Below are 27213 nucleotides of genomic sequence, written 5' to 3' on the forward strand. Positions count from 1 at the left end.
TGACAAATACAACAGTACAACAGCTGACCAGCTGATTTACAGCCAGTGCTGCTAACGTATTTCGCGCGCATACGACGTTGCCTGCATGTTACACGCTCACTATTTCGTGCCTTAACGTTGCAAATCTGGAGTGAGACAAAGTAATTAGAGTGAGACAATGTTAACATTGTCTCACTGATGAGCGAATTGGCCACTTTGCTTTCTCAAATCAGTGAGAGAACATGTACATTGTTAGGTAACTGTAGGAAAAATATTTTTTTTATTGTTTGTTGATACTGAACAATATTTATTTACTGTATCCTTATCGTAGCTGTCAGCTGATATGTTTCAATTTGTAAATATCAATATATCGGATGGAAAACAAAAATATCGATATATCGAAAAGAAATCATCGATAATAATGAATGTTCACTTTAACAGGAAAGTACCGTTAAATGATTACATAATTTCGTAGCTCATTATAAGAAAATGTAATCATAAGTGCGATAGCAGATTTTTGGGATTATGAGCTATGAGACGACACGGTAAATACAATACTCCATGCCCTGTACTACTTTCCCCACAGCACAGCTGAAAAGTAGTGCAGCAGCTGATTCACTCCGCTTGTCCGCTGTCTTGCAAGTTGCAAAAATGCAAATCGTCTTGCCTTGCTTGACTTGACAAGGAATCTATTCTGTCTGCGTTACAAGAGATTTTATTGTTTGTATAGGTGTAATTAACGTCAAGACCTTGGTAGTTTCTTTTAAGTTCACAAAATTATACGTGTTTTTAGATCGTAAGGCAGTACAAAGTGCAGTTCGTCGGACAAGTAAGTAGTTAACTATTAACTTAAGAAGCTCTAATCAGTTTAGTCCTGTACAATTATAGAGTGGCATAGTCCTATCATAATGTCACAATAATTCATGATTTGCACAAATTTATCTTAGTAAAAAATCATATTTTTAAATTGTAATATAATTCCGAGCACTAACTTAGGCCTTTATTCATCAAATGAATAGGCTTAGCAAAATATTACTAAGGCTATCAATAATTGTTTGTTTAATAGGCTAGGCCCTAGCTTGTCTAGTCAGTGGGTGTTATTCAACCATTAGGCCTATATATTTTAAAGAGGTTTTACTTTATTCCATTATAAAATCTGTTGAAGCCAGCTTTTTATTTTATACTAGCAGAGTACCCGTCCTTCGTACGGGGTTGGCATATAAGTATCAAATGCGTAGTTTTCGCGTTTACTTTTCCCATACACACACACAGACACCACCTCTTTTTTATAATAGAATAGATATATATATAGGTGGCTGCACTTTACTCTACGTCCTAGGCCTATCAAATAGCCTAGTCCCACGATAAGCCTACATAAGATTGCTCAGTAGGAGGCCCTACTGGTAAGTTAGCTTAAATTATTTTAAAGTCGGCAAATATTTACCGTATTTACACTGGGATATGATGTAATTTTTATATGTCTACTTACAGTATTTTTAACGCTGAATCCAAAAATGCAATCAGTTTTTGTCGTAGAGATTCCTAAGTGGCCGTAAAACGAAGGTTAGGATTACGAATCTAAGGATAATTGAGCGGTACTGAAGCTGAAAGTAATGGTAATATGGCGTGGTCTGGACGGGTCCGTACTGAGTGAAGAGTGAGGAGTGAGGACTGAGTGAGAAGAGCAAACAACTGTTTATACTTGATCTAATGCGGAATGAAATCAAATCAATTCGTTTTGAAACCAAATAATCAGTTCTTATTTAGGCATGTGAGGAAGGTAGGTCGGGTTTTATGCGGATTCGTGACTTTATTAAGTGTTTTGAAGTGAGGTTAGATTAGGAAGGTAAAGGTTAGGTTATGAACCAACTCATTAATTTATGCAACTTCCAGACTGTTTTTGCACAATTGAAATAGTGCGCAAGCATTTTTGATATTGTTATTTCATTGTGTTTCACCCACTATTTCAATTGTGCAAAAACAGTCTGGAAGTTGCATAAATTAATGAGTTGGTTCATTATAACCTAACCTTTAACTTACCTAATCTAACCTCACTTCAAAGGACTTATAGTCACGAATCCGCATAAAGTCCGACCTATCTTCCGCACATGCCTTTTCTGACATAAAATGTGATTTAAACATAATATTAAGGTTGGGTTGGGTTAGGTTGGATTAGATTAGATTATGTAACATCATTTATTAGTTGCTGATACATTAAATTATGCACTGTGGCACGTTTTCACTTTTAGACACAATTGGATTATGTACTATGGGATGCACTATGGCACGTTCATTACCAGACGTTGAGGCATTAGTCAATGGTTGTGGATTGGAATGAGAACGATGATCATGTCGGCAGTGGTCTAGCTTCTATTACTAATATTTTACGTGAATAAATTCTATTTAGTTATAATTTATGTTCATGTGATTAATAGTTTATGTATGGTAGTTGATTTATTGTATTTTATAAACAGCACCAAAGTCCATTTTCTTTTTAAAATCTAGTTATTGCATATTGTAACTCTGATTTTGCTCTCATGGCGTCATGTGTGGTTTTGTCTGTTTTAGTATAGAATGTAAACAACTGACAGCTGTTTCCACTCCACAAACCTTCCACCCCTTTTAGTGTTTGTAGCCACTAGAACTTGGACTCGTCCATACCACAAATATGTTAATAAATCAACAAAACCGAAGCTTAATATTCATTATATAACTGTACGGCCACTTATGAATCTCTCCGACCAAAACTATTTGCATTTTTGGATTCAGCGTAAAAAATACTGTAAGTAGACATATCAAAATTACATCAAATCCCAGTGTAAATAGGGTAAATAATTACCTTAAAGTCAAATCTGGACAGAGCATCACTGCCGTATGTCCCCATCCTACGTTGGATGAAGAGTCCCCGAGCAAGCGGTCTCCCTAATACATGAATGTGCTCGCCCCATCCGTAGGCCTACCCATCATCCAGCCTCACCCTAAAAGTCAGCCGTTTTTGATTGCTCAATTAGGTTCTCTCTTGAAGGGCAAATAGTTTCTAAGTCCTATTATTTTTGGAATTCTGCTTTTGTGCTGTTTGAAAACACAAATACCGTAGTTTGTTTTCCGGAAATTTAAATTGAGTTTGTTTGCTTCAAAGAATTTGGAAAGATCTTAGATTTTTTTCATTAGCCTCACCTTTCAGAGTTTCGACATCCTCATGACCAATGTTGTATCATCGGCAAAGAGGTCTCAGACATTGGACTCTGGAATCGCGTTGGTGATGTCGTTAATGTAGACCAAGAATAGGAGAGGTCCTAAGACGGATCCTTGCGGAACTCTGCTTGTGATTTTTGAGGAGTCGACATGACGTTTTTAATTTTGTGATTAGGTTTTCCTTTAATTTGGTATCGGTTTGTCATGTACGACTCAATCCATTCAAAAACAATTCCTGAAATGCCAATTAAAGCCAATTTATCCAAAAGAATACCTAATATGATCAACACAGTCTCAGAGGCTTTTGACAAGTCGGCGAAGCAACCACTGTCTCACCAGCCTCAACCGCATAGTTACAATCATTAACAAAATCAATTAGAGCCAATTTTGTGGATCTGTTTTTTCTGAACCCTTATTGTCTATTACAGACAGTATTGTTTACTTCAATGAATTCAGTGAGTTGCTCCGAAACAACTTGTTCTATATAAATTTTGAGACTGACAGAAGAAGTGAGAATGGATTACCGGTAGGCCTATAGTTGTCCGCCTTTTTAAAAAGAGGTTTTACTTTAGCTACTTTGCAGTTTTTGAGGAAAACTCCAGTTTTTAAAGAAATATTTATCATGTACGTGTCAATGGCAGTAAAGTCTCAAATTTGCAAAATTTCTGTTTGTGCATGTTGATTTCATCGATTGGTTCCTCTAAATTTTTTTGAATCCATTTTGGAGAGGATATCATCAAGTTTTTGTAGAGTGATCCTGTGAAAAATTCTTCACTTTGCATGCACTATTAATTTTACTAGGAAAACCTGTGAAGGGTGTCCACATTCTGGAAAGTCAGGGATAGTCATGGAAAAACAATTCTGATCATTGAAAGTCATGGAAATACCCAATGATGGATGGATTTGAGGGGACTGTTCAATGCTCTAGTCGGCCGTAACTCCGACTATTGTAGCATTTTTCACAAATATGTACGACAATTCAATTTATTTCAGTTGTATTAGTTTATGAGTTTTGGATTTGTATTAGTTCATTGTAGTAGGCCTACTTATTAAAATACCCCCGCCGCAGCAAACCTGCAGACTAAGCGAATTTCCATTAGCCTGATAGGATTTACACTAAAATGCCTCCTTAAAACTATCATATTTATTCCCTATTTAAATAGAATTAAGTTAAACGAGTACTTAGGTTTGCGGCAACAGGGAGGGTAAAAAGGTGGTTTTTTTATGTTAACAGTTTAGTAAGAAATTAATGTATTTTCTAAATTCTATCAAAATATGTTCATAAACAAGCAAATTACAACAGGTGACTTATTCTCCATAAGAATAACATGGGGATTTTAAATTTAAAGTTTTTTGGAATTTTCTCCGTAACCATTAGGCGCACAGTAACGCTTCAATAGACTAAATTATTTGCTTTTTTATGCTCTACAAAATGGTGTGAAAAGAAATTGTAAAATTTTGTGTTTTTAGGGTCAAAAATGGGAAAACCTATTTTTACCCCATAAAACCCCCCATAAACCCCCATTCCCATAGTCCGATCATGCTAGGTCGCGAACTCGTTTGAATAAATGTAGGTTTACACGTTTGTACCAAATTTCATCAAAATCGGATCATTTTTGCTCGAGTTATCGTGCTAACGGACACATATATATATATAAATACTAGCTGACCCGGCGAACTTCGTATCGCCTATGTTATAGGTTTCCCCTAAGACAGACCGATGGAAAGAAAGTACCGTTACGTTTAATTTTTAAGATGATCTCGTTCGCATCGCTCAATCACGTTCTGGTTGAAGTTCGTTCGCTACGCTCACTTGCCTTCAGGTTAGCTCGTTCGCTACGCTAACTCGCCTCCAGGTTCAAGTTCGTTCGCTACGCTCACTCACCTTTTGGTTGCAAATTAGCTGTTGTCATAAATGTAAAAGAAATAATAGTGCTGCACCCTGTACGTTTAATTTTCAAGATGATCTCGTTCGCATCGCTCAATCACGTCCTGGTTGAAGTTCGTTCGCTACGCTCACTCACCTTTGGGTTGGAGCTCGTTCGCTGCGCTCACTTGCCTTCAGGTTAGCTCGTTCGCTACGCTCACTCACCTTTTGGTTGCAAATTAGCTGTTGTCATAAATGTAAAAGAAATAATAGTGCTGCACCCTGTTGGTAATCCTTCTAACTTTAATGCTATTGAACATCATAGAACAGAACCAACTTGTTTAATTGAAACAGCTGTTAAGATTCATTAATTCCATTTCTCATAAGGTTAACATGGGAAACTTCAGAGCCACTGGGGCGGAGCCCTTTTAAGAATTTCGAAACGGGAAATAGTTTACTTCCTATTCGCATACCTACAGAATTTACACACCAAATTTCATAACGATCGGTGAAGTCGTTCCGGAGGAGTTTGCAGACAAACACTGTGACACGAGAATTTTATATATTAGATATATAGGCTATATATATGAATTGGAACGGATGGTGTTTTTGGCCTCTAGGGACCTCAAAACAAAAAAATAAATCGGTCCCGGGTCCAGGTCTTACCATGAGTACTACGGTAATAGCTTATTCCCTATATGGGAAATTCGCTAAAAGTTGTCCAGTCATTGTTGTCCATATGTACTCCATTGTTATCTGTTAATACATATTTCAGTATTTTTTTGTGAAATACCTTGTATAGGCAGTATTATTCGTGTTTGTGTGTTATATTATAATATTCGAGTAAACTTGGGAGTCATGGAAATCAATGGTAAATGGTCATGGATAGTCATGGAAATTAATGACAAATTTTCTGTGGACACCCTGCTATGAATTGGAAGCCTAGGTGATAGCCATTTACAAGATTTGATACGTTTGCAAAATAGGTGTTTCTGTGACTTGGCAGGGATCTTCAATGGCTCTGTCAATCATTTTCAAGGCTATGTTGGTGCTATTAACTTATCATTTTTTTGTGTTCTTAATCTGTTAATAACGTTCCAAGAGGCCTTTGATTTATTTTTTGCTGTGGTTATACTCTTATGAGCCCAATTTAACTTCCCTATTTGGATTTTTCTCCTATAATTGTCTTAAATTTCTACTTCTTCTAATCGTAGGCTGATTTTCTGTGCTTCCAGATAGAGTACTGCTGTAACATTTTGAATGTCTGCTGTCATCCACTTGGACCTTTTCATATTTCCTGTTTTTATTTTATTTTTAACTAATGGACAGCTAATATCAAAGTGATACTTTAATGTTTCCATAAAGCTATTAATAGGCCTACATCTTTTTGACATCCTTTGCCAAGTACCGTACACAGAGTTCCAGTCTTCATATTTTAGTCTAAATTTTAATTCTCTGAGATTTTCTGGGGTTATGCTTCTCTTTTCTATCGTGTTTTGATTTGAATGGTGTCTATTAGAATTATCTGAATTTACATTTATTTTATGGAAATGGCACGGTGATCGGAAATATGTGGTTCAACTGTTGTCTAGCATAAAATTATCTAAAAATTTGTGAGGAAATTATTGTCTATACATGTGCTCGAGGTCTCTGTAATCCTAGTAGGCTCTGTTATATTTGGTCTCAGGTTAAAAATTCCAATTTCATTAATGAATCTATGATAAGTGAATGATTCAGAGTAGGAGTACCTATACAAATATCCGGGCTCGAAGTAGGAACGGATAAATTATAGAGAAGAAAATAAAATATAATTTAGAGAATGATTGAGAAAAGGGAAAAGAAATTAGAAAGGGCCAGTTAAATAGTTAGAAGGGCCAGAGGGGTAAAATGTAGAGAAATGGAAATATTTAAATTGAAAATATGAGAGAGGGAAAAAATGAACTTACTTATTAATGGTTACAAGACAATAAGACACTGTTTTATTTACATTTTGAATGCATCATATGTTAACAATATACAGAGTTAGCAAAACAGGAGTGCCGATAGAAACCAGGTCAAGTCCCTTCAAACGCACGCACCCCCGCAGGTCTCCCATCGGCACTCCCGTTTTGTTAACACTATAACAATTAAAAATGAATTGTAACACATGTTACTGGGGAAAGAGGTGTATATTAAGTAAAACATAGAGAGTTAAATGAATGGTTAAAGTTTACTGAACAATAAGTATTGTCAGTATATATGTATTAAATATTCATTTAGTTTGTTGAAATATTCCTCTAGGTTATTTTGGTATGTAGATCTATAAATTGATGCAACAGTAAAATGTTCTTTATTTATGGTAAAACTTATTTCGGAGCATTCAAAAACTGTTTTTTTTTTATAAGGTTCTTGCCAATTGTTGTTGGTTTAATATTTTCGATAATGTCACAGTGTATGTTTTTTAATATGGCTACTCTACCTAGACCCATCTGTTCTCCCATATGCTGCTAGTAATTCATAATTTGCAATGTTTAGTGCGTTTAGGTTAATCTGATCTAATCCATGATCATTGATTATAAATAAATCGGTGTTTTCTGAGAGAAAAACTGTTCAATAATTTCTAACTAACTTATTGATGTTCTGCTAAGTTGACAATTGATTCTAAGCTATGGTAGCCTGCTTGTATCTATTGTACTACCGGCAAAAAGGTACCCAACAACAGACCTGTTTAGTACCCAAAACATAGCCATTGCAAAGTTACAAAACATTAGTCTATTATAAAATTTTCTGCTCATAGTACCGTTACTTAAGGCTCCTAGTATTTTTACTTTTTTTTTAAGTACTTGTATTCAAATTATAGTTTGTCACTTTAAATTATGTGTGAGTTGGTGACTCAGTCAGTAGCGCCACAGACTTCGAGCCCAAGGTAGCAATGTCCTTAAGATCCTGGTAACTCACACTACTTTTTATCATTATGGTTCACCCTTGTACTGTACTAGCTCACCCTTGCTTTGCTGGTTATGGTCCATGGATCAAAATCAAAATCAAAATTTTATTGGGCCATTCAACATTTAAGTAATAGGCTAGGTCACAAATTATAATCCTCTTGGGTCCTCTTGACGTACAATAGTCAGTCCATAATAATGAAATAAAAACATGCATAAACATCATGCAGAAGGAAAATATATATAAAAATAAGTAAAAAAGATAAACCCAAAGCGAAAGCGTATGTTGACGTTGACGGGCAAATGCAAGGTTACAAGAGCCCGCTAACTATGTTTTTCTTCTTTTTTTAATTCCAAATATTATGCTCACAGATGTAAATTTTGGTTGGATTTTGGCCCAACGGTGAATGAATGAGGATGGGAAGGCCAGATTACTTGTATTTTTAGTGCTCACTAATTAATTGCATGACGACTTTGTACAGTACAAATGGCTTAGCTCTCTTTAAAGACTTGAATTTGTCCGTTCAAGCAGACCATAAAAGCCTGTACTTCGAGTGTATCACAGAGCAAAGCAAAGTGTGAGACGGTACACAGTACAAGAATGAACTTTCGGCCTATTGATAAATTTTAAATGGCGACACTGGGACAAACCCATGACATTTAGGACTGCCATGCTAATGCTACCTTGGCTTTAGGCCTACAGTCCTCCAATCTACATTGACTGAGTCACCTATTCAAGAAAGTTTATTAAACTAAATCTTTCTATTTGTTTGTAAAAATTGGCGTATTTATTAATTGAAATTTAAGTATATTTATTGATAGCAATGATGTTTGGATTCCTTCAATCGATAAGTTGCAGTATTTGTGCCTGTTAAGAGTTATTGTATTGTATAACATGCTGACAAAACCAATAGATTGACCATTTCAACTTTTATAGTTCAAAATACATATTTTCAATCAAACCCTCTCTGGATGATTTATTTTATAAACTGAAATGAGGTTATAAAAGTGTAATGAGCAAGTTATATATCTAGATTGAAGCCTTAGAAAGAACACTGCTAGATAGCACTTGGTCAAATTTATTAGCTACAGACCAAACCTATGGTCCGATTTTGATTCCCTACATTTTGTATTTAGGTAGCCAATCCATATTATCTCCTTTTGTGATTTTTCAAATAAAAATAATAGTTACACCCACCGCTTTACTCATGATAAAGAGTTGTTGCCAACATAATGGGAGAAAGTAATGTCATATTGCTGATACCATTTATTTTGACTGATATCACTTTCATTTTGAGAAAGTTTTGTTTGATAATGTAAATTTCCTTTGACGTGGCCATACAAAACATGCTGTATGATTGTAATTGTTTTCTTTTTTTTCAGATGGTTCAGGAATATACATAACAAAATGGCGTACAATAAGTGTGATAGTGACAAACATGGTAGGCACTAACTTTGAGTGTTCTATTTTACCTCATAAACTTATACTTTATTACTGTGTTTTTTACTAATTAAATATGAATATGCTTTTATTTCACAAATCATTTATTGTAATTATGTATTATTTATATTATTTACACTAAAACAATGTTTTGTATTTTATATGGGACATTTTCAAATTACAGCCTATATGATTTAATTAAAATATTTGGTAATTTGTCATATTTATTTGATCATTAATTAGATCTGATCTACTAATGTAATTTTACAGATACCTATTATAATTGTGCAAAACACAAGTTAAGTAAAAACTGTCATACATTTACTGTGACATATATTTCATTACTCTTTTAGTCTTATCATAAGTAAATATGTTTTTTTTCAGCTTCCTATATGGATGGCATACCAGTAAAAATTAGTGAGAAGTACAAGCCTCCCAAGAAGATTATTCTCCCTGGTTCAGTAGTTAATAAACTTAGCTCAGAAATATCACTTCCAGAGGTAAGATTTACATTTTTCGAGTCAAAGTTTAAGTATTCTTTTATGCAGTGACATTCATTATGGCAATGGTCATTACCGTTTATGAGTGTATTTCTATTGATCCAAGTTGTCTTGCAGTTTTGGACAGCATGAGACAGTGGAACAGTTTCACTTGTGTTGCTGAATTGAGTCAATTACATAGGGAATTGGTCCCGCTTTCACTGATCTAGAACCATTCCTGTCTAACAAGCATGTTTTGTCAAAGTCAGACTTCACTCTTTCAAATTTAAATCTTGAAAACATGCTGTTTGTCTCCATATAAAGCTATATTTTTTTATTGTGTGAAATTAGGTAGACCTAGTTAATTGTTCGCTTAAAGACAGAAAGAGAAATCAGTCCCTTTTATGTATTTTTTTTTGTTGCAGCACAAATGAAGTCAGCAAGCCTCCATAAACTTAGTGCTGTATTATAATAATATATTATTTGGTGGTATTCATAAAACTAAAATCAACCTCTATTTAAAATTAAAATACCCTGAATAGTCATGTAAATCAAGTTGGTAACTATAAGCTCCCTAATCAGTCAAGATTTATATGACGAAATCAAATAATTATTTTTGTAGATTACAGTCATGGAAGTTATGAAAGTGACAGTATATTTAAATTATAACTGATTTTGAACTTATCTCAATACAGCATGCCCTCAAATACATTGTTGTTTTGCCATAAATATAGATTGATAAAGTGTTGTATTAAAATGTTTTCATCGGGACAATATTTATCCTATTAAATTGCAATAGGATATACAATACTATCATAGGCTAACTTATTAATTATTTTTCTGTTATTCTTTTTCAGTATGACTTTACCCTAGAAAAAAGTGTGTTGGAGAAAATGACTCAGTGGCGGCAACTGCGGCAGTCACAGAGAGATGCACGCAAACAACGGATCACAGCAGAACAACAAGCGAGAGCAGCGAACAAGACTGAAGAAGCCCCGTCAACAGAACCTACCACCCCCGCCACCATCCTCACCCCCGTTCCCATCCATGCAAATACCCATCCTACCACAAACCTTCACTCTAGTTTCAACATATCAGAGTTCGAACAAGATACCTCCAGTCCGTTTGACAATATGGAACTGAAGACGATCAACGATTTGGAAGAGCTTGCTCATGTTTTACAGCCTGTTGTGATCGCTGAGAAACCTGTAGATAGTGATAAGAAAACCCCGCCCCCGCCAAGACTGAATGGGTTCAACCAGTATAGTTATGATAGTTGGACTCATTACAATGCCCCGCCCGGGTGTTACCCTCCTGGAAATTCTGTGCAATCATATGTGGTGCAGAGGATGGACTCAAGGAGCGTGCCTGACATCCTGCAGGAGCTGCGGACAGAGCTGAGAGACAAGAGAGAGGCTGAGCAGAGGACGGAGCCGCCGAGACCCTCTAGCACTGGCCCAGCTGAGGTGAGATTAACATTCCGTGATGGGATTAAGAGTAAAAATGTTTGAAGTGTTTTATCCTATTCATGGCATAAATAGTTATATCCGAGGTATGGCCACAATTGGTTTCATGGTAAAAAGCCTTTTTTTCTTATTTTTTAAATTTCTTTTTAGACACATTTGTGCTTAGGCTATTCTATTCATCTTTGCTGTGATCTACTCACTGCAACAAATGTAGGTAATATTTTGACAGTAGGCCTACGTACTGCAGTTCCTTAGCCAATCACTGTTAAGACTTTTCTTCCCTATTGTAGATAAATTTTATCACTATTTAGGCCTACCTTAGTTTTTAAAGCTTCAGACAGTAACCATTAACATTATTTTGTATTAACACTATTTAAATTTCACTGATGTAAGCAGAATAAAGAAAACCCTTTAAAATTGATGGATATTTCAAACATTTTTTTACCAGCACTTTTCCTTCTAAACAGGCTTACTTAACTTAATGTGAATTATTTAATATTTAAAGCAAAATCTAGACAGCTCTATGAGTGACTTTAAGCAAAATTTAGCATTGTGCATGGTCACTGTGTCGAGTTGAACCATAAATATTTTGGAAAATTTTAATAATTATCTTTTGTCCTTTATTAATAATCTAAAAAAAACATTGTTTCTAAAGTTCCTTAAAAACAGATACTGTCTTTGTTTCTTTTAAAATAAAACTAAATCTTTAGATGAAGAATTCCATTTAAGAACTACAAGTTAGTTTGTTTACAAGTAAGTTTGTTTACAAAAACAATATAATAATAACTAGTGGCTTGAAGGGACATAAGTCCCTGAAAAGCTCAAATGTAAAACAAACTATTGTAATACAGTATAAACAAACTTAAATAAATCTAATACATATATCAGATATATATCCCAGTACAACATATCTTTTGTGTAAAAAATAGTTTGTTGTTTGTCTTTGTTTGCTTTTGTTGATGTTATTTTTAATAAATAATTTAAATTACTCCAAAGGTTTAACCCTGCTAAAGGCAGCAAACATGTTTGTGAATAAATATTAGTTTACTAAGGTAGCTTTGGTCTTTTGAAAAAAAATAGGAAAAAGGCTTTCGTGATTAAAATATTGGAAATTGTCTTCGTCATATATGAAAAGGCAAATAAAGGTGTGTTGAGATAAGCTTAGTTCTTAGTTAAAACCGCTAAATTAGCACCCCGACCCAGTTATTATTTCTAAGTGCATGCTCCTTTTGTAAACATTACAATAAATCTCAAATTAAAAATGTTAGTAAGTATACAAAAAAGTGTAGAATAAATCTTTAACAAATGTTTTTAAATCAAAACAAATCAGAAGTTTTCAACAATCTTGAATCGATTATTTTTTAGTCAATGTAGTTATTTCATGTTGAACATTCCTTTAACACAACAATAACCGTTAAGTTAGAAGAAAAAACTTCATAATTTTTTCAGCCATTCTAAGTTTAATTCCTTTGATTTGAGCCATCTCCTATGATTCTACTACTTATCATACGCTCAACTAATTTACTTAAAAATACACAAGTTTGCCAATTGCACAGTAAAATAATTGATGTCAACATTCTAAGACGTAACTAAAAAGTATTAATTATTATAGATAGGCCTAAAGTTATCCCTGGTTTTATATAGTATACAGTACATTGCAGAATTGACTGGCAAGTGAGTAATCCATATGTAATATTGCTTACTGGTTTGATGATTAGTCACGATCAGCTGTATTGAAGTAAACAAAAATCAGCAGTAAATGGCTTCTAATGTATTTCTCAAGGAGAAAATTTTACGTTATATCCAATTTTGTGTTAAAATTTAGGGAATTTTACTATTTTTCCCGCCGTCATAGGATCGAGACCTTTAATTTGAGCCCTCTCCCGTCGTTCTACGACTTCCCAGTCGCCCACAATTTTGACGCAAAGAATCGGCTTACGTAATTAATATATAGATAGATTAACAACCATATGACTTTATAGTCATATGTCAGTCTTGTTGACAGAACTTGTAGATTAAAGTTGCTGGATTCAAGAAAAAACATAGGCTATTTTTCATTAAGTTTAAAAAAATGTCTAAAAACTATCAATTATTTTGGAAACTCCTCTTACAAGTTTGTTAAATAATCTTCAGGAAATTATTATTTTTCCCTATGTTTTGGCAAGTGTAAAACATAAGCCTACAGAGCTTACCACTTTTCTTGTTCTCCCCAGATGTCCAGCAGGAAGACTGCGGCAGAAGTTAATGCCAGCTGGGTGTCAGCTGAGCAACCTTCTACACTGCCAAACCCATATGCTCAACTGCCCTCGACGTGTCAGCGCCTGTGTGATCGACTGGCAGAGATGGGTTTCCCCCTTGCTAGGGTAGCCCGTGCCACCAAGTTGTTTGGCGACGATGAGACACGAGTATGTTTGTTGATTTTAGTGAAGTTTAGTAGAATTGAGGGAAGCCATTTCCTGATAAAAATGAATAGCCTTTTTGAAATTGTAGGAAACGTTAGAATAAGTGATTGTGAACATTAGTTTGTTTTAATAAAAAATCCTGTGGGGAGCAAGCTGGCGTAGTGGTTAGAGCGCGGGACTTCAGTCCCTGAGGTCCCGGGTTCAATCCCCGCCAAGTCACGAATGGATTTTATCTAAGTGATAATGCCGCAACCCCTAGGTCTAGCCTGAAGTATTGTGAAAACAATCCCAGGCTCCTACCGCGTGTGCTCGAATTGATCCGCGGTCAGAGGGTAGTTTTGGACCATTCAAACTGACCCGGGGGTCTGGTAGGTAGATAATAGGGTCGCTTGAAACTTGTGATCTGACCCGCGATTCTTTAAGGGAAGCAGGGGAATTCTCCCCGTCCTCTACGGGAAAAATAAGTTGAGTTATAGACTTAGTATTTTCTTATATACCCACTAATATGATTAAGCCTATTAGCTAATTTTAGCAATTTAATTGATTTGGCTTAATATAGCAAGCCTAGTTTGGTCTTTTATTTAGTTTATTGTGTGTATTCAATTCCGTCTAAATATTCTATAAGTTTCGATATCTACAATTTGTTTCTACAATTGGCAGAAAGTTAACATAATAATTTTGTAATATGGTTGTCAATTAATTGTTGATTAATTTACTTAATTGCAATTTGGTTTGCATTCAAAAAGTAAACAGTTTTGTACAATCTTATCATCATAAAATAAAATAAATCGTAAAATGAAATATTCATATTAAATAAATCGTATGTACATTAGTTTGTCTGTCAGCATCTCGTAAACACATTACTAAACCTAAACCATCCTTGCAATCGTAATGCACCTTTAGAGAGTAGTTGATCTCTGGCTACAAATGTTTACTTTTCAACTATTCAATTTTACTGCAAATATTTACTGAGAGTTGCTATGAAATTCTTCAAGTTTAGTGCTATGACTATAAGCGTTCAATACGGCTTTCAATACAGTGCAAGTAACTCTATCAATGATTAAAATATAACACTAATACTATTATATCCTAAATCTCACTCAAGTTAACATCTTACAACAATATCAAGTTTTTTCAAACTGCATACTTAGTCTCAACCGGGTCGCGTTTTCGGAATTCTTCACCAAAATAGACATCATTACGCAAGACATTTTTACAGAGAAGACGTTATTCAAATTCCTTATAGGGTGAGTGTGTCTGTGTATACCACCTCCCTCTTCCTATATAAAATATCCTATATCCCATGGTTTGGATACTGAAAATAAAAGGTTTTGGACTAGGAAGCGTAGGCCTATGCGTGTACATGAAAATATTAAATTTTATTCAATATTTCATGGTTTTCTAAAACGATCTGGGATATTCTAGGAGGTCTTATAACTTTATGAATTAACTATGGAAGTGCGTGATTAGTAGTTAATCTAGAATGCTCTTGAAAGAATATTCCAGATTTGTCTAGATTGTACTAAAATTATATATTATCTTACAGTATTTTTCATCATTCAGGAGTTTTTCTTAATAAATATACACACCAAACAATTTTTTCCCATTTTTTCCCCACCGTCCTTGGACCTTAAGCTTTAAAATGAATCCTCAACGGCCATGCTACTTTTTACGTAGCTCGAGATATTTAATGGGAACTGATTTGCTTACGGAATTAAATTTTGATTGATTTCATATCTTTTACATAATATGACTCAAATTAAAAACTAGCATTGAATATTGGATACTGAAGTAGATCTATATGGACCAGCTGTAGCCAATTTTTTTTTTTCGTTAAAAAAGAACGTAGTTGTGTGAGGCAGCCACAGAATGCACTAGTGACTTAAACTATATTTTCTACTTTATTTTTTGTTTTATTAATAGCCAAAGATATTTAAGCCTTAATACTTTAATGCGTTTATAATACGTTTTCAATGAAATGGCGACCATACAAAGTAGGCATTTTAAGCCAAGTATGAATGGAGATGAGTGTAGAAAGCCAATTCTATACTTTGTAGTAAACCTATTTGTTGAAATATGAATCAAGAAACATGAATTCGTACTGAATACTTGTACGTAAATACATAACTTTCATTTTGCTTAAGGGATTTAACAGAATTCGTTTTTATTTTTTTATGATTTCAAAGTACAATACAATAACTTGTGTATTATAATTAAAAATTACAATATTATATATCATACTACATTTTTAAATTTTAGAAAGCAACAAAAGACAACAAATGGTACCAACAATAATTTACAACAAACGATGTATTATTTTTAAGGACAGTATAAAGAACACTGTAACAAATAGAGTTACACGTGAAATCTCATGTAAATGTTAGCATTCTATAGGATTAACATAGACGCTTTGAGAGCCCTGACCCTGGGTCGAAGCACTCACCACACACTGAGCTCAGCTTAACCCTCCCGGTGTCAACCATCGATGCATCGACGGTAAGGACACGCTCTGGGGTGTCAAGCGTCAATCAATCGAGAGTGGTGCAGACTGTTACATTTCGTGTAATAACTTGTGACCATTTTATATTTTATAAAACTATTTTTAAAAAAATTTCACATTTCAGTTCTTCAATATTTTAGTTTAAAAGGAAGTGAATTTCCTAGCATCTATTGTCTACAGTTGGACTGTGTACTCGACCATCCTTATCTCTACATTCCATTCCTGAATTCCAAAAATTTCCTGTCTGCCAACTTGAACTAACCATTACAGAGCGTCACTTGGGAATTGACTACTGCTGAAGCAGGATTTAATGTGTTCTATGTTGAGTTAAATAATTTTTGTAGCCTTTTGTTGGGATATTAAAACTCAAGAATACATACCTATTTCTCAAGTGAAAATGAAATGTTAACTGCCTGTAAATATGTGCAAATAAGGAAATTTTGTCTTTTTATGATTAATGTATTTAAGGAATTTTTATCTGTGAAAAACTTATCTTCAAAAGCCCATAGGGTGAGTACATTTGTCTATGCTTAATTTAATTTCATTTCAAACTGTATTACTATGAAGGAAACCTGATGAAAAAAATCCATTCTCTTGTAAATATTGGGAAAAATGTATTGTGTTTTAAATAATCAATTATTATCCAGAAAGTTATACCATTCAACTCAGGATTTCACATGTGTTATCTCAAAACTTTTCCTGCAAGTCTTATGTAACTAAATATTGAATCTTATGGTAATTGTTTGAATATTTTATCCTCTTATTACAGTTAATAATTGTTCTGATAAATTAATTGTTTCACCTTCTTTAATTTGTAAATGTATTGACATGTTAGTTTTGTAGTAAAGAAATAATATCTTATTTACAATCGTTTACCGTTGCAGTAACGGTAATGCTAATAATTTATGAAAATTAAAGTTACATGTTAAATTTGTTCCGTTTTGTGATTAATCAATTATTATTATGTGAATCTCACTGTTTAACCTTGCAAATATAATTTTTATTTCATATACAAAGATTATTATTAATGTTGATTTATGAGTACAATAATTGAGATATTTTACTACAGTAGTATATGATTGCTGAAGGAAAGGTACTTATTGAATTTGTCATATTAACTCTTTTAATTTGTTCTACTTACAAATAATTAATATTATTAATGATGTTGCAATTTAATGTTTGATGAATTACCAAGATAAATTTATATTGTTTCTGTTCCATACACATTGTATATGTAAATGAATATTTCAGGATTCACAGAACTATACTTTTATGACACTGTTTAATGCTAGGTATACTACATTTTCAGGCTTTTTTGAGTATACCCTGTTGAGATTATCACTTATTGAGGAAACTTCTAGAAGGTTGTAATTTGAGACCAACAATAATCTACCTGGACCTTAGGATATTGATAACTTGTGGTGACTACGCTTCAACACTTAAGGTCAGACACTTATGTTTTTCCAATTTTCTTGTGCTGTGATTCTCTGGGACAGTTTTTCCAGCTGAGTAACCGATCATCGAACCTATGAACTGTGTCGTGCTACTGCACAGTTATTTAATGGCTTTAAGCCTAAGTAATTCTTAACTTTTATTCTAAACTTGTTCTATATTGGTGTATTGTGTATATATAATAATTATTTGTTCTCTTATCTACTTAAAACAGAAAAAAGGGTTTCTGATTTAAATATATAGTAGAAGGACGTTTGAAATATTTTGTAAATTAGGTATTTACTTGGTATTGTATTATAATTGTTGTATTCTGAAGCAAGTCATAAGCTTAGGGGTTTGGAAATATTTTTGAGTAACAAAATACTTTGTAACTTGTATGAGCTCTGAATTAATGGTTCACATTTATAAAAAAATTGTGTTTTGTGATTTATTGATTGAGTAAATTGATATGTATTCGAATTTAAAAGGGGGTTTCTTGTTTTCACCTTAATCTTTAAAAAAAAAACAAGTGGCGCTTTTTCCTGACCTAGTCTTAGAAATTCAACCCCTAACCCAACCCACTCACCCACTGAGTATAGCTGAGGTATAAATATAATTTTGGAAGGTAACAATAAAATGGCGCGGCCAACGTGGTAGGCCTAGGTTGGATTTCTACTCAAGGTTTTATGGACTTGATTTTTTTAGAATTTGAAGAATTTTTATCGATACAGTCAACTTATACAAAACTCTTGATTGAACTTGGAGATTTTAGGGCACACATTATCGAAGTTTTGTTACAATGTGTTGTGTCTACACTTAGAAGAATAACAAACTTATATGAACCCTGATTATTATTGAACTTATTTGAATATTTTGGTCTAGTTTTTGTAGCTTGGAGAAATATTGTACAGTTCTTTGTAGAGGTTATTTGTTGTTTATCACCTCTAAAATTGTTGATTATTGATTGTGTCGTACATTATACCTTGAATAATTTGTTGCGTTGAATTTATTCTGAATCTTTGGGTTTATCTTTGAATATTAGCCTTGAAACTTTGAATTTATTTTGGGAGAAAAATGATGTACAAGTCGTCACACATTAACCATCTGGACAGGAATGAACTTGAACATGAGTTAGATGTTCGGAGCTTTAAGGACTATTCCTCGATTAGGATGGAAGATTTAAGGAAGAAGTTGAGAAAGTTTTTGAGGCAAGAACAGTCTGGGTCAATACCAATACCTATTGCGTACGATGACGAAAATGAGGTTGACATCTGCAAAGATAAAATAAGTAAACTCTTGGAAATGTTTAATCTCCTCGTTTTACCTTTGGAAACCACTGACGTACCAAAATTGAAGCGGAGAGTGGAAGCATTGATCTTTCATACTTATCAGAGAATTGGAAGATTGGGTGGCCGTTATGAAGCTGATAGACAAAAACTTGGTCAAGAAATAAAAGATATCGTGAGACGCTATGAGAAACTGATTGGTCAATCACTCCGTGATATGAATGGTGACTCTGATAAGATGGATTCTCCCAGCGACAGTGAAGATAAGGAACTTATGGGCCAAAATAAAGTAGATGAATCTACAAAAACAGTTAATGCTCGACCTCCTACTTCGTCTAGTGAAGAACATGGGGCAGGTCTCCCTAAGCAACTAGCATCAAAAGTAATAAGGCCAAATGAGAGAAGAAATAAAGACTTTCTGGATGACTTGAAGATGAGAAGAAAGAAGATGGACCAGCTGATTTTGTCAGATTCTGAGACCTGCGCTGAAGAGGATGTAGATAGGAAGCTGCGGAAGAGAAAAAATAAGAAGAAGAAGAAGACTCGTCATTTTAAAGAAGAATTGTCTATGTCATCATCTTCTACTCTATCTTCAGATGAAAACCATGGACGTAACTCTAGAAGGATTATGCTGAAGAGGACCCCGGTGAGATTATGGAACTTGAAATTTTCTGGAGATGACAACACAAGTGTTGGGGCATTCCTAGCCGACGTTGAAGATAGACGTGTCGCAAATCATATGACCTTCCGAGAGTTGTTCCATGCTGCTGGTGAACTCTTTACTGGCTCCGCCTTAGTAGTTTACAGGTCCTGCCGTGGAAGAATAAAGGACTGGCAAGGACTCGAGACAAAATTGCTCTACGCCTTTCAAGATCCCGACTACGATCGAAGACTTATGAGAGAAATTGAGAACCGAAAACAAGGTGCTGAAGAAACCGTCACAGTGTATATTGCAAAAATGAGGAGTTTATTTAGTCGCTTGACTAGGCCAAAATCTGAAGAAGATATGCTCGATATCATTGAGGAAAATGTACTTCCGGAATACCAGTCAGCACTCTGCCTCCAAGATTTCAGGAATGTTGATGAGCTTGAAGTAATCTTACGTAGCCTAGAAAAAGGTCGTCTCAGAGCTCAACGTTATGACACAAAACCCCAAAGAAGCCTTCTCGAGCCTGATCTCGCTTATAAACCTCGTATTAAGAAGGACAACATTAAAATATCAACTGTAGAGTCTTCTAACCCATCGCTTAACAGAAGTAATCATCAAAGATCCAAAAATTCATTCACCTGCTGGAATTGTCACAAACCCGGTCATGTTTTCTCAGATTGTTTTAAGCCTAAGACAATGTTCTGCTATGGGTGTGGCAAGGAAAACACAACCAAGTTAAAATGTCCCTCGTGCAATTCCAAGACTACTAATAATTTGGGAAACTCTCCGGCGGAACGCCAGACATCCGGCTCCCGTTCCGCTCCAGTCAAAACCAAAATGGATTAAGTCCGGATAGCTTTGTTGTAAATAATTCTGTAAATATTACCTCTTTGTTAACCTTCAAGGAAGGAGATGTTAGGCCATATCTTAATGTAAATATTGGTGGCTCTGAAATTACAGGTTTATTAGATTCTGGAGCAAATAGAACAATAATAGGAGACAAGACTCGAAGAATGCTAGAACTTTTAGGACATCGAATCAGGTCTTCAAACATAACACAAGCTACTACTGCAGATGGATCAAAATGTTCTATTGGAGGGGCGGTGGACGTTCCAATTGAAGTATCTGGGAGAACTATTGTAATGGAAGTTTTGTATTTACCTCACACTACAGTGTCATTGATTCTTGGTGCCGACTTTCAAAGACTTTTCGGCATTATGCTTGATTTATCTAGGGGTAGGTGGTATTTTTCTGACCAACTCCACTTCAAGGAACCAATTGATTGTACTATAGCTAGCTGTGCTACGGGTGGATTTCAAAGTAATTCCCAAGCAATATGTGCTAGAGAGCACTTAACTATAGAGCAGAAGGAGCAATTGACTGAGCTAACTAACAAATATTACCCGCAAATGACAACAAAATATGGTTGTACTTCTCTTGTAGAGCATCGGATTGACACAGGTGATGCTGCACCAGTCAAGCAACGCTACTATCCTGTCTCGCCAAATGTTCAACGACACATAGACAAGGAATTGGATGAAATGCTACAGCATGACATAATAGAACCTAGTACCAGTGCGTGGTCGTCACCCGTGGTTTTAGTCAGAAAACCTGATAATACTTATCGCTTTTGCGTTGACTACCGGCGCTTGAACGCATTAACCAAAAAGGATGCATATCCCATCCCATATGTCAACCAAATATTAAATCAGCTGCGTGATGCAAGATATTTGAGCAGTATTGATATTAAATCAGCATACTGGCAAATTAAGATAGCTGAAGAATCAAGAGAGAAGACTGCATTCACCATACCAGGCCGTGGACTTTTTCAATTTAAACGGATGCCATTTGGTCTCACAAATGCTCCGGCTACCTGGCAAAGGTTAATCGATCAGATCTTAGGACCAAAATTAGAGCCTTCAGTTTTCGTCTTTCTGGATGATATCATCATTGTCACTTCAACTTTTCCTGAACATGTCAAAGTTCTATCTGAAGTTTTTGAACGTCTCATCTCAGCTGGCTTAACCATCAACAAAGAGAAAACCCAACTATGTCGATCAGAATTAAAATATTTAGGATACAAGGTCAACTTCAGAGGTCTTCATGTTGACCCGGATAAAGTTTCAGCCTTAGAGAACATTCCGTCACCTACTTCAAAAAAGGCTGTTAGGAGTTTTATCGGAGCAACATCTTGGTATAGGAGATTTATACCTGACTATGCTACAAAGATAGCCCCATTGACTAAACTTTTACACAAGAATACTGTGTTCAAATGGAGTGAAGAAGCTGAACAATCGTTTCAGAAAATCAAGCAACTTCTTATTGATGCCCCAATTTTATCTTGTCCCAAATTTGACTTACCCTTTGAACTACACTGTGATGCCTCTGACGAAGGAATTGGTTGCGTACTTACACAGAACTATGAAGATGGCGAACATGTTATTTCTTATGCAAGTCGCACACTCAACCGAGCTGAAAAACATTACAGCACAACTGAAAAGGAATGCCTTGCTGTAATTTGGGGAATTGAGCATTACAGATCCTATCTTGAGGGAGCCAAATTCACTGTCTATACCGACCACCATAGCCTTATATGGTTAGCAAACCTTAAAGACCCTAGAGGACGTTTAGCAAGGTGGGCAGTTCGTCTCCAAGCCTTTAACTTCGAATTGAAGCACCGCAAAGGGAAGGATAATGCGGTAGCGGACCTACTTTCAAGAACAGCAACAAAAGAAGCACAGGAGGAAGAAATTGATTTGGCTTTGATTGAAGTGAAACAAGGTGTCAAAGATGGTTGGTTTCAGGCAGTGTATGATAATGTTCTAAACCATCCAGAGAATTATCCTTCGTGGCAGATTAAAGGAAATACTCTGTACAAATATATTAGGCCAAGACAACCAGAAATTGACCACCGCTTTGAATGGAAACTTGTAGTTCCTAAAGATTATAGAGAGCAAGTTTATCGTGAATGTCATGATGATCCTAAGTCAGGCCATTTAGGATTTTACAAGACCTACCATAGAATTCTTCAACTGTATTATTGGCCCAAAATGAAATTTGATATCGCTAACTATGTTCGAAGATGTACCATTTGTCAAGCGGCAAAGCCAGAACAGAAGCGTCCCGCAGGAATGATGGGTGAAAATCGCTCTGTATCGCAACCTTTTGAAATAATAGCAGCTGATGTGATTGGTCCACTTCCTAGGACTCCTAGGGGATTCAAGTATATTCTGGTCGTCGCTGACTTGTTTTCTAAATACACTTTGCTTTTTCCTCTTCGGTCTCTATCATCAAAGCTCATTGCTCAACACTTGGAAGAGAGAGTTTTCCTTATATACGGTTCACCACGTGCTCTTATTTCCGATAATGGACCAGAATTCATAGGAAAGGAAACAAGAAATCTGTGTGCCTCTTATGGAATCAAAATGTTTTTCAACGCTCGCAGACATGCGCAAGCTAATCCAACCGAGAGGTATAATCGTACAATAATAACTATGATTAGGTCTTATGTTGATGATTATCATCATAAGTGGGATGAATGCCTTCCTAAACTTGGTTTTGCCTTGCGGACTGCAAAGAGTGAGGTGACTGGATACACCCCTGCAAGTCTAGTGTTTGGAAGAGAGATAACCCGGATGGAGAATATTGACGGAAACTGCAATTCAGGAATTGGTCAAGAGGTCTCTCCTTACCGCTCTCACAATTCCAAGCTTAAGAAGATCTATGAAGATGTTGAAAAGCGTCTGGCTCTTGCTCACATCAGAAGCGCACGGCAATACAACCTCAGGAGAAGAAACATGGAATTCTATGAAGGAGATCATGTATGGAAGAGGAACTTCGTCCAGTCTAGCAAGGAGAAGAATGTGATCTCAAAATTTGCACCTGCTTTTGTTGGACCTTACAAAATTTCAAGAAAGGTGTCACCCCTCATTTACGAACTTGAAGACAATGTTGGTCGAATGGTTGGAAGATGGCACATTGAGGACTTGAAACCATACACATCGTCAAACGCGGAACTGATTCCAGACTAAGAAGATTTCTGAAGATCACAAGCACTTCAAGTGAATGGATTTTTTTCTTTTGAAGAAAGGGTGGAGTGTGACCATTTTATATTTTATAAAACTATTTTAAAAAAAATTTCACATTTCAGCTCTTCAATATTTTAGTTTAAAAGGAAGTGAATTTCCTAGCATCTATTGTCTACAGTTGGACTGTGTACTCGACCATCCTTATCTCTACATTCCATTCCTGAATTCCAAAAATTTCCTGTCTGCCAACTTGAACTAACCATTACAGAGCGTCACTTGGGAATTGACTACTGCTGAAGCAGGATTTAATGTGTTCTATGTTGAGTTAAATAATTTTTGTAACCTTTTGTTGGGATATTAAAACTCAAGAATACATGCCTATTTCTCAAGTGAAAATGAAATGTTAACTACCTGTAAATATGTGCAAATAAGGAAATTTTGTCTTTTTATGATTAATGTATTTAAGGAATTTTTATCTGTGAAAAACTTATCTTCAAAAGCCCATAGGGTGAGTACATTTGTCTATGCTTAATTTAATTTCATTTCAAACTGTATTACTATGAAGGAAACCTGATGAAAAAAAATCCATTCTCTTGTAAATATTGGGAAAAATGTATTGTGTTTTAAATAATCAATTATTATCCAGAAAGTTATACCATTCAACTCAGGATTTCACATGTGTTATCTCAAAACTTTTCCTGCAAGTCTTATGTAACTAAATATTGAATCTTATGGTAATTTTTTGAATATTTTATCCTCTTATTACAGTTAATAATTGTTCTGATAAATTAATTGTTTCACCTTCTTTAATTTGTAAATGTATTGACATGTTAGTTTTGTAGTAAAGAAATAATATCTTATTTACAATCGTTTACCGTTGCAGTAACGGTAATGCTAATAATTTATGAAAATTAAAGTTACATGTTAAATTTGTTCCGTTTTGTGATTAATCAATTATTATTATGTGAATCTCACTGTTTAACCTTGCAAATATAATTTTTATTTCATATACAAAGATTATTATTAATGTTGATTTATGAGTACAATAATTGAGATATTTTACTACAGTAGTATATGATTGCTGAAGGAAAGGTACTTATTGAATTTGTCATATTAACTCTTTTAATTTGTTCTACTTACAAATAATTAATATTATTAATGATGTTGCAATTTAATGTTTGATGAATTACCAAGATAAATTTATATTGTTTCTGTTCCATACACATTGTATATGTAAATGAATATTTCAGGATTCACAGAACTATACTTTTATGACACTGTTTAATGCTAGGTATACTACATTTTCAGGCTTTTTTGAGTATACCCTGTTGAGATTATCACTTATTGAGGAAACTTCTAGAAGGTTGTAATTTGAGACCAACAATAATCTACCTGGACCTTAGGATATTGATAACTTGTGGTGACTACGCTTCAACACTTAAGGTCAGACACTTATGTTTTTCCAATTTTCTTGTGCTGTGATTCTCTGGGACAGTTTTTCCAGCTGAGTAACCGATCATCGAACCTATGAACTGTGTCGTGCTACTGCACAGTTATTTAATGGCTTTAAGCCTAAGTAATTCTTAACTTTTATTCTAAACTTGTTCTATATTGGTGTATTGTGTATATATAATAATTATTTGTTCTCTTATCTACTTAAAACAAAAAAAGGGTTTCTGATTTAAATATATAGTAGAAGGACGTTTGAAATATTTTGTAAATTAGGTATTTACTTGGTATTGTATTATAATTGTTGTATTCTGAAGCAAGTCATAAGCTTAGGGGTTTGGAAATATTTTTGAGTAACAAAATACTTTGTAACTTGTATGAGCTCTGAATTAATGGTTCACATTTATAAAAAAATTGTGTTTTGTGATTTATTGATTGAGTAAATTGATATGTATTCGAATTTAAAAGGGGGTTTCTTGTTTTCACCTTAATCTTTAAAAAAAAAACAAGTGGCGCTTTTTCCTGACCTAGTCTTAGAAATTCAACCCCTAACCCAACCCACTCACCCACTGAGTATAGCTGAGGTATAAATATAATTTTGGAAGGTAACAAACTCGCTCAATTTCGCTCCAAATCCGACTGAATTCACATCACTAATAATCAGCGGAAAACAGGCTTTATTCTGACATCTGTCTCTAAGCTTTCTCTTTTGCCTGTCTCCAGATGTTATGAGAAAAAAAATCAATGTTTACGTTTCGTTGCCATCGACGGTGTCACTAGTTGTTGTTGTTTACAATTGGTTTGTTATCGTTCACTAGTGGTTTGTTATTTAATTTTATGTTGTGAAAATGGATAGTAGCGATATTAGAGTTGCTTTAGATGAAGATTTTAGTGATGCAGACTCTGTTGTAAGTGACATTGAAGTGTCTGATGATGTTTCATTAAACCTACTTGATTTTTCGTCTGGAAGTGGTGAAATCTAGTGATTTTGCAACTGTTCTTGTATTATATTATATATTTTGTCATATAGCTAACCTAAAAATTAAGCTAAGCCTACTAAAATGTGTGTTATCTTTTTTGTTATAATATTTATAAATAAATGGCTATCTCAGATTTTTCATATGGTTAAATTTATTTCTAAAACAAGGGGCACGAACATTTAATTTTTTTTCTTTTTTTTTTTTTCTCAAAGCATCTTTTACTCATCAAATATGCATAAAACCCAAACATCTATGCTGCATTGTGATATAAGTGTATTTAGCTTCACAAAAATATATAACATGGTATAGCTCATCAGAAAAATATATTTTTTATATCATTTTTTTAACATAATGCTGCGTAACGCCCAAAAATCACCTGACACTACAGAAAAAATGACAGACACCAGGAGGGTTAAAAGATACAAAGGTACAAAGATTTAAATGACAAAAAACTTTCCAAATTCGTTGAAAACATAGGGTGAGTTATAATCACTCAACAGAACCCCATAGCAATGTAAATGACCATTGGTATATTTCGGTTACTTTGTACTAACAATTAGTTTTTACTAAGTGAAATATTTTAAAATACGATAGCAATGTTTATGCCAAATCAACTAAATACGCTATTAGGCTAAAATCATATTAGTGGTCATATAAGGAAATACTTATTCTGTTGCTTAACTTATTTATCCTGGAGAATTTCCCGTCCTCCCTCAACGACTCGCGGGTCAGATCACATGTTTCAAGCGACCCTATTATCTTCTACCTACCAGACCCCCGGGTCAGTTTGAATGACCCAAATCTACCCTCTGACCGCGGATCAGTCTGTATGCAGCTCTCCTGCCTAGCGTCCTAGGACAAAAAATAAATAAATAAAAATTCCTGTAGTTAAAAGGTACAGTAGACTCCCTCTTATCCGGACTCCTCGGGACCGAGGCCAGTCAGGATAGTGGGTTTTCTAGTTAAACCGACGTCCCCAAAAAACTTGTAAAAAACAGACCGTTTAAATGTGTATTTGACTTAAATTTATGAGAGCATTGTTAAGACACGTGACCACTGGTCTCAAATCTTTCCCACGAGAACGGTCGTTTCAGTACCGCCCGCTTCCTGCCGATCTAGTCCGGTTTAACCGATATG

At 34.7% G+C, this 27213-nt stretch overlaps 1 protein-coding gene across 1 annotated transcript in view; it reads left to right on the top strand.

Moving 5' to 3' along the window:
- Positions 1-598: 598 nt before the first annotated feature.
- Positions 599-27213, top strand: part of LOC129004368 (ubiquitin-associated protein 1-like) — a 28517-nt gene continuing 1902 nt past the window's right edge. Inside the window, exons 1-5 of the mRNA XM_054432936.1 lie at positions 599-808; positions 9349-9407; positions 9791-9906; positions 10743-11351; positions 13565-13756. Of these exons, the coding sequence (XP_054288911.1) occupies positions 9374-9407; positions 9791-9906; positions 10743-11351; positions 13565-13756 (951 nt within the window). The 5' untranslated portion in view covers positions 599-808; positions 9349-9373. The remainder of the gene's footprint in view (positions 809-9348; positions 9408-9790; positions 9907-10742; positions 11352-13564; positions 13757-27213) is intronic.

The sequence above is a fragment of the Macrosteles quadrilineatus genome, unplaced genomic scaffold (assembly GCF_028750875.1).
Source record: "Macrosteles quadrilineatus isolate MER2022 unplaced genomic scaffold, UCM_ALF_1.0 Scaffold_9__3_contigs__length_116548681, whole genome shotgun sequence".
NCBI lineage: Eukaryota > Metazoa > Arthropoda > Insecta > Hemiptera > Cicadellidae > Macrosteles > Macrosteles quadrilineatus.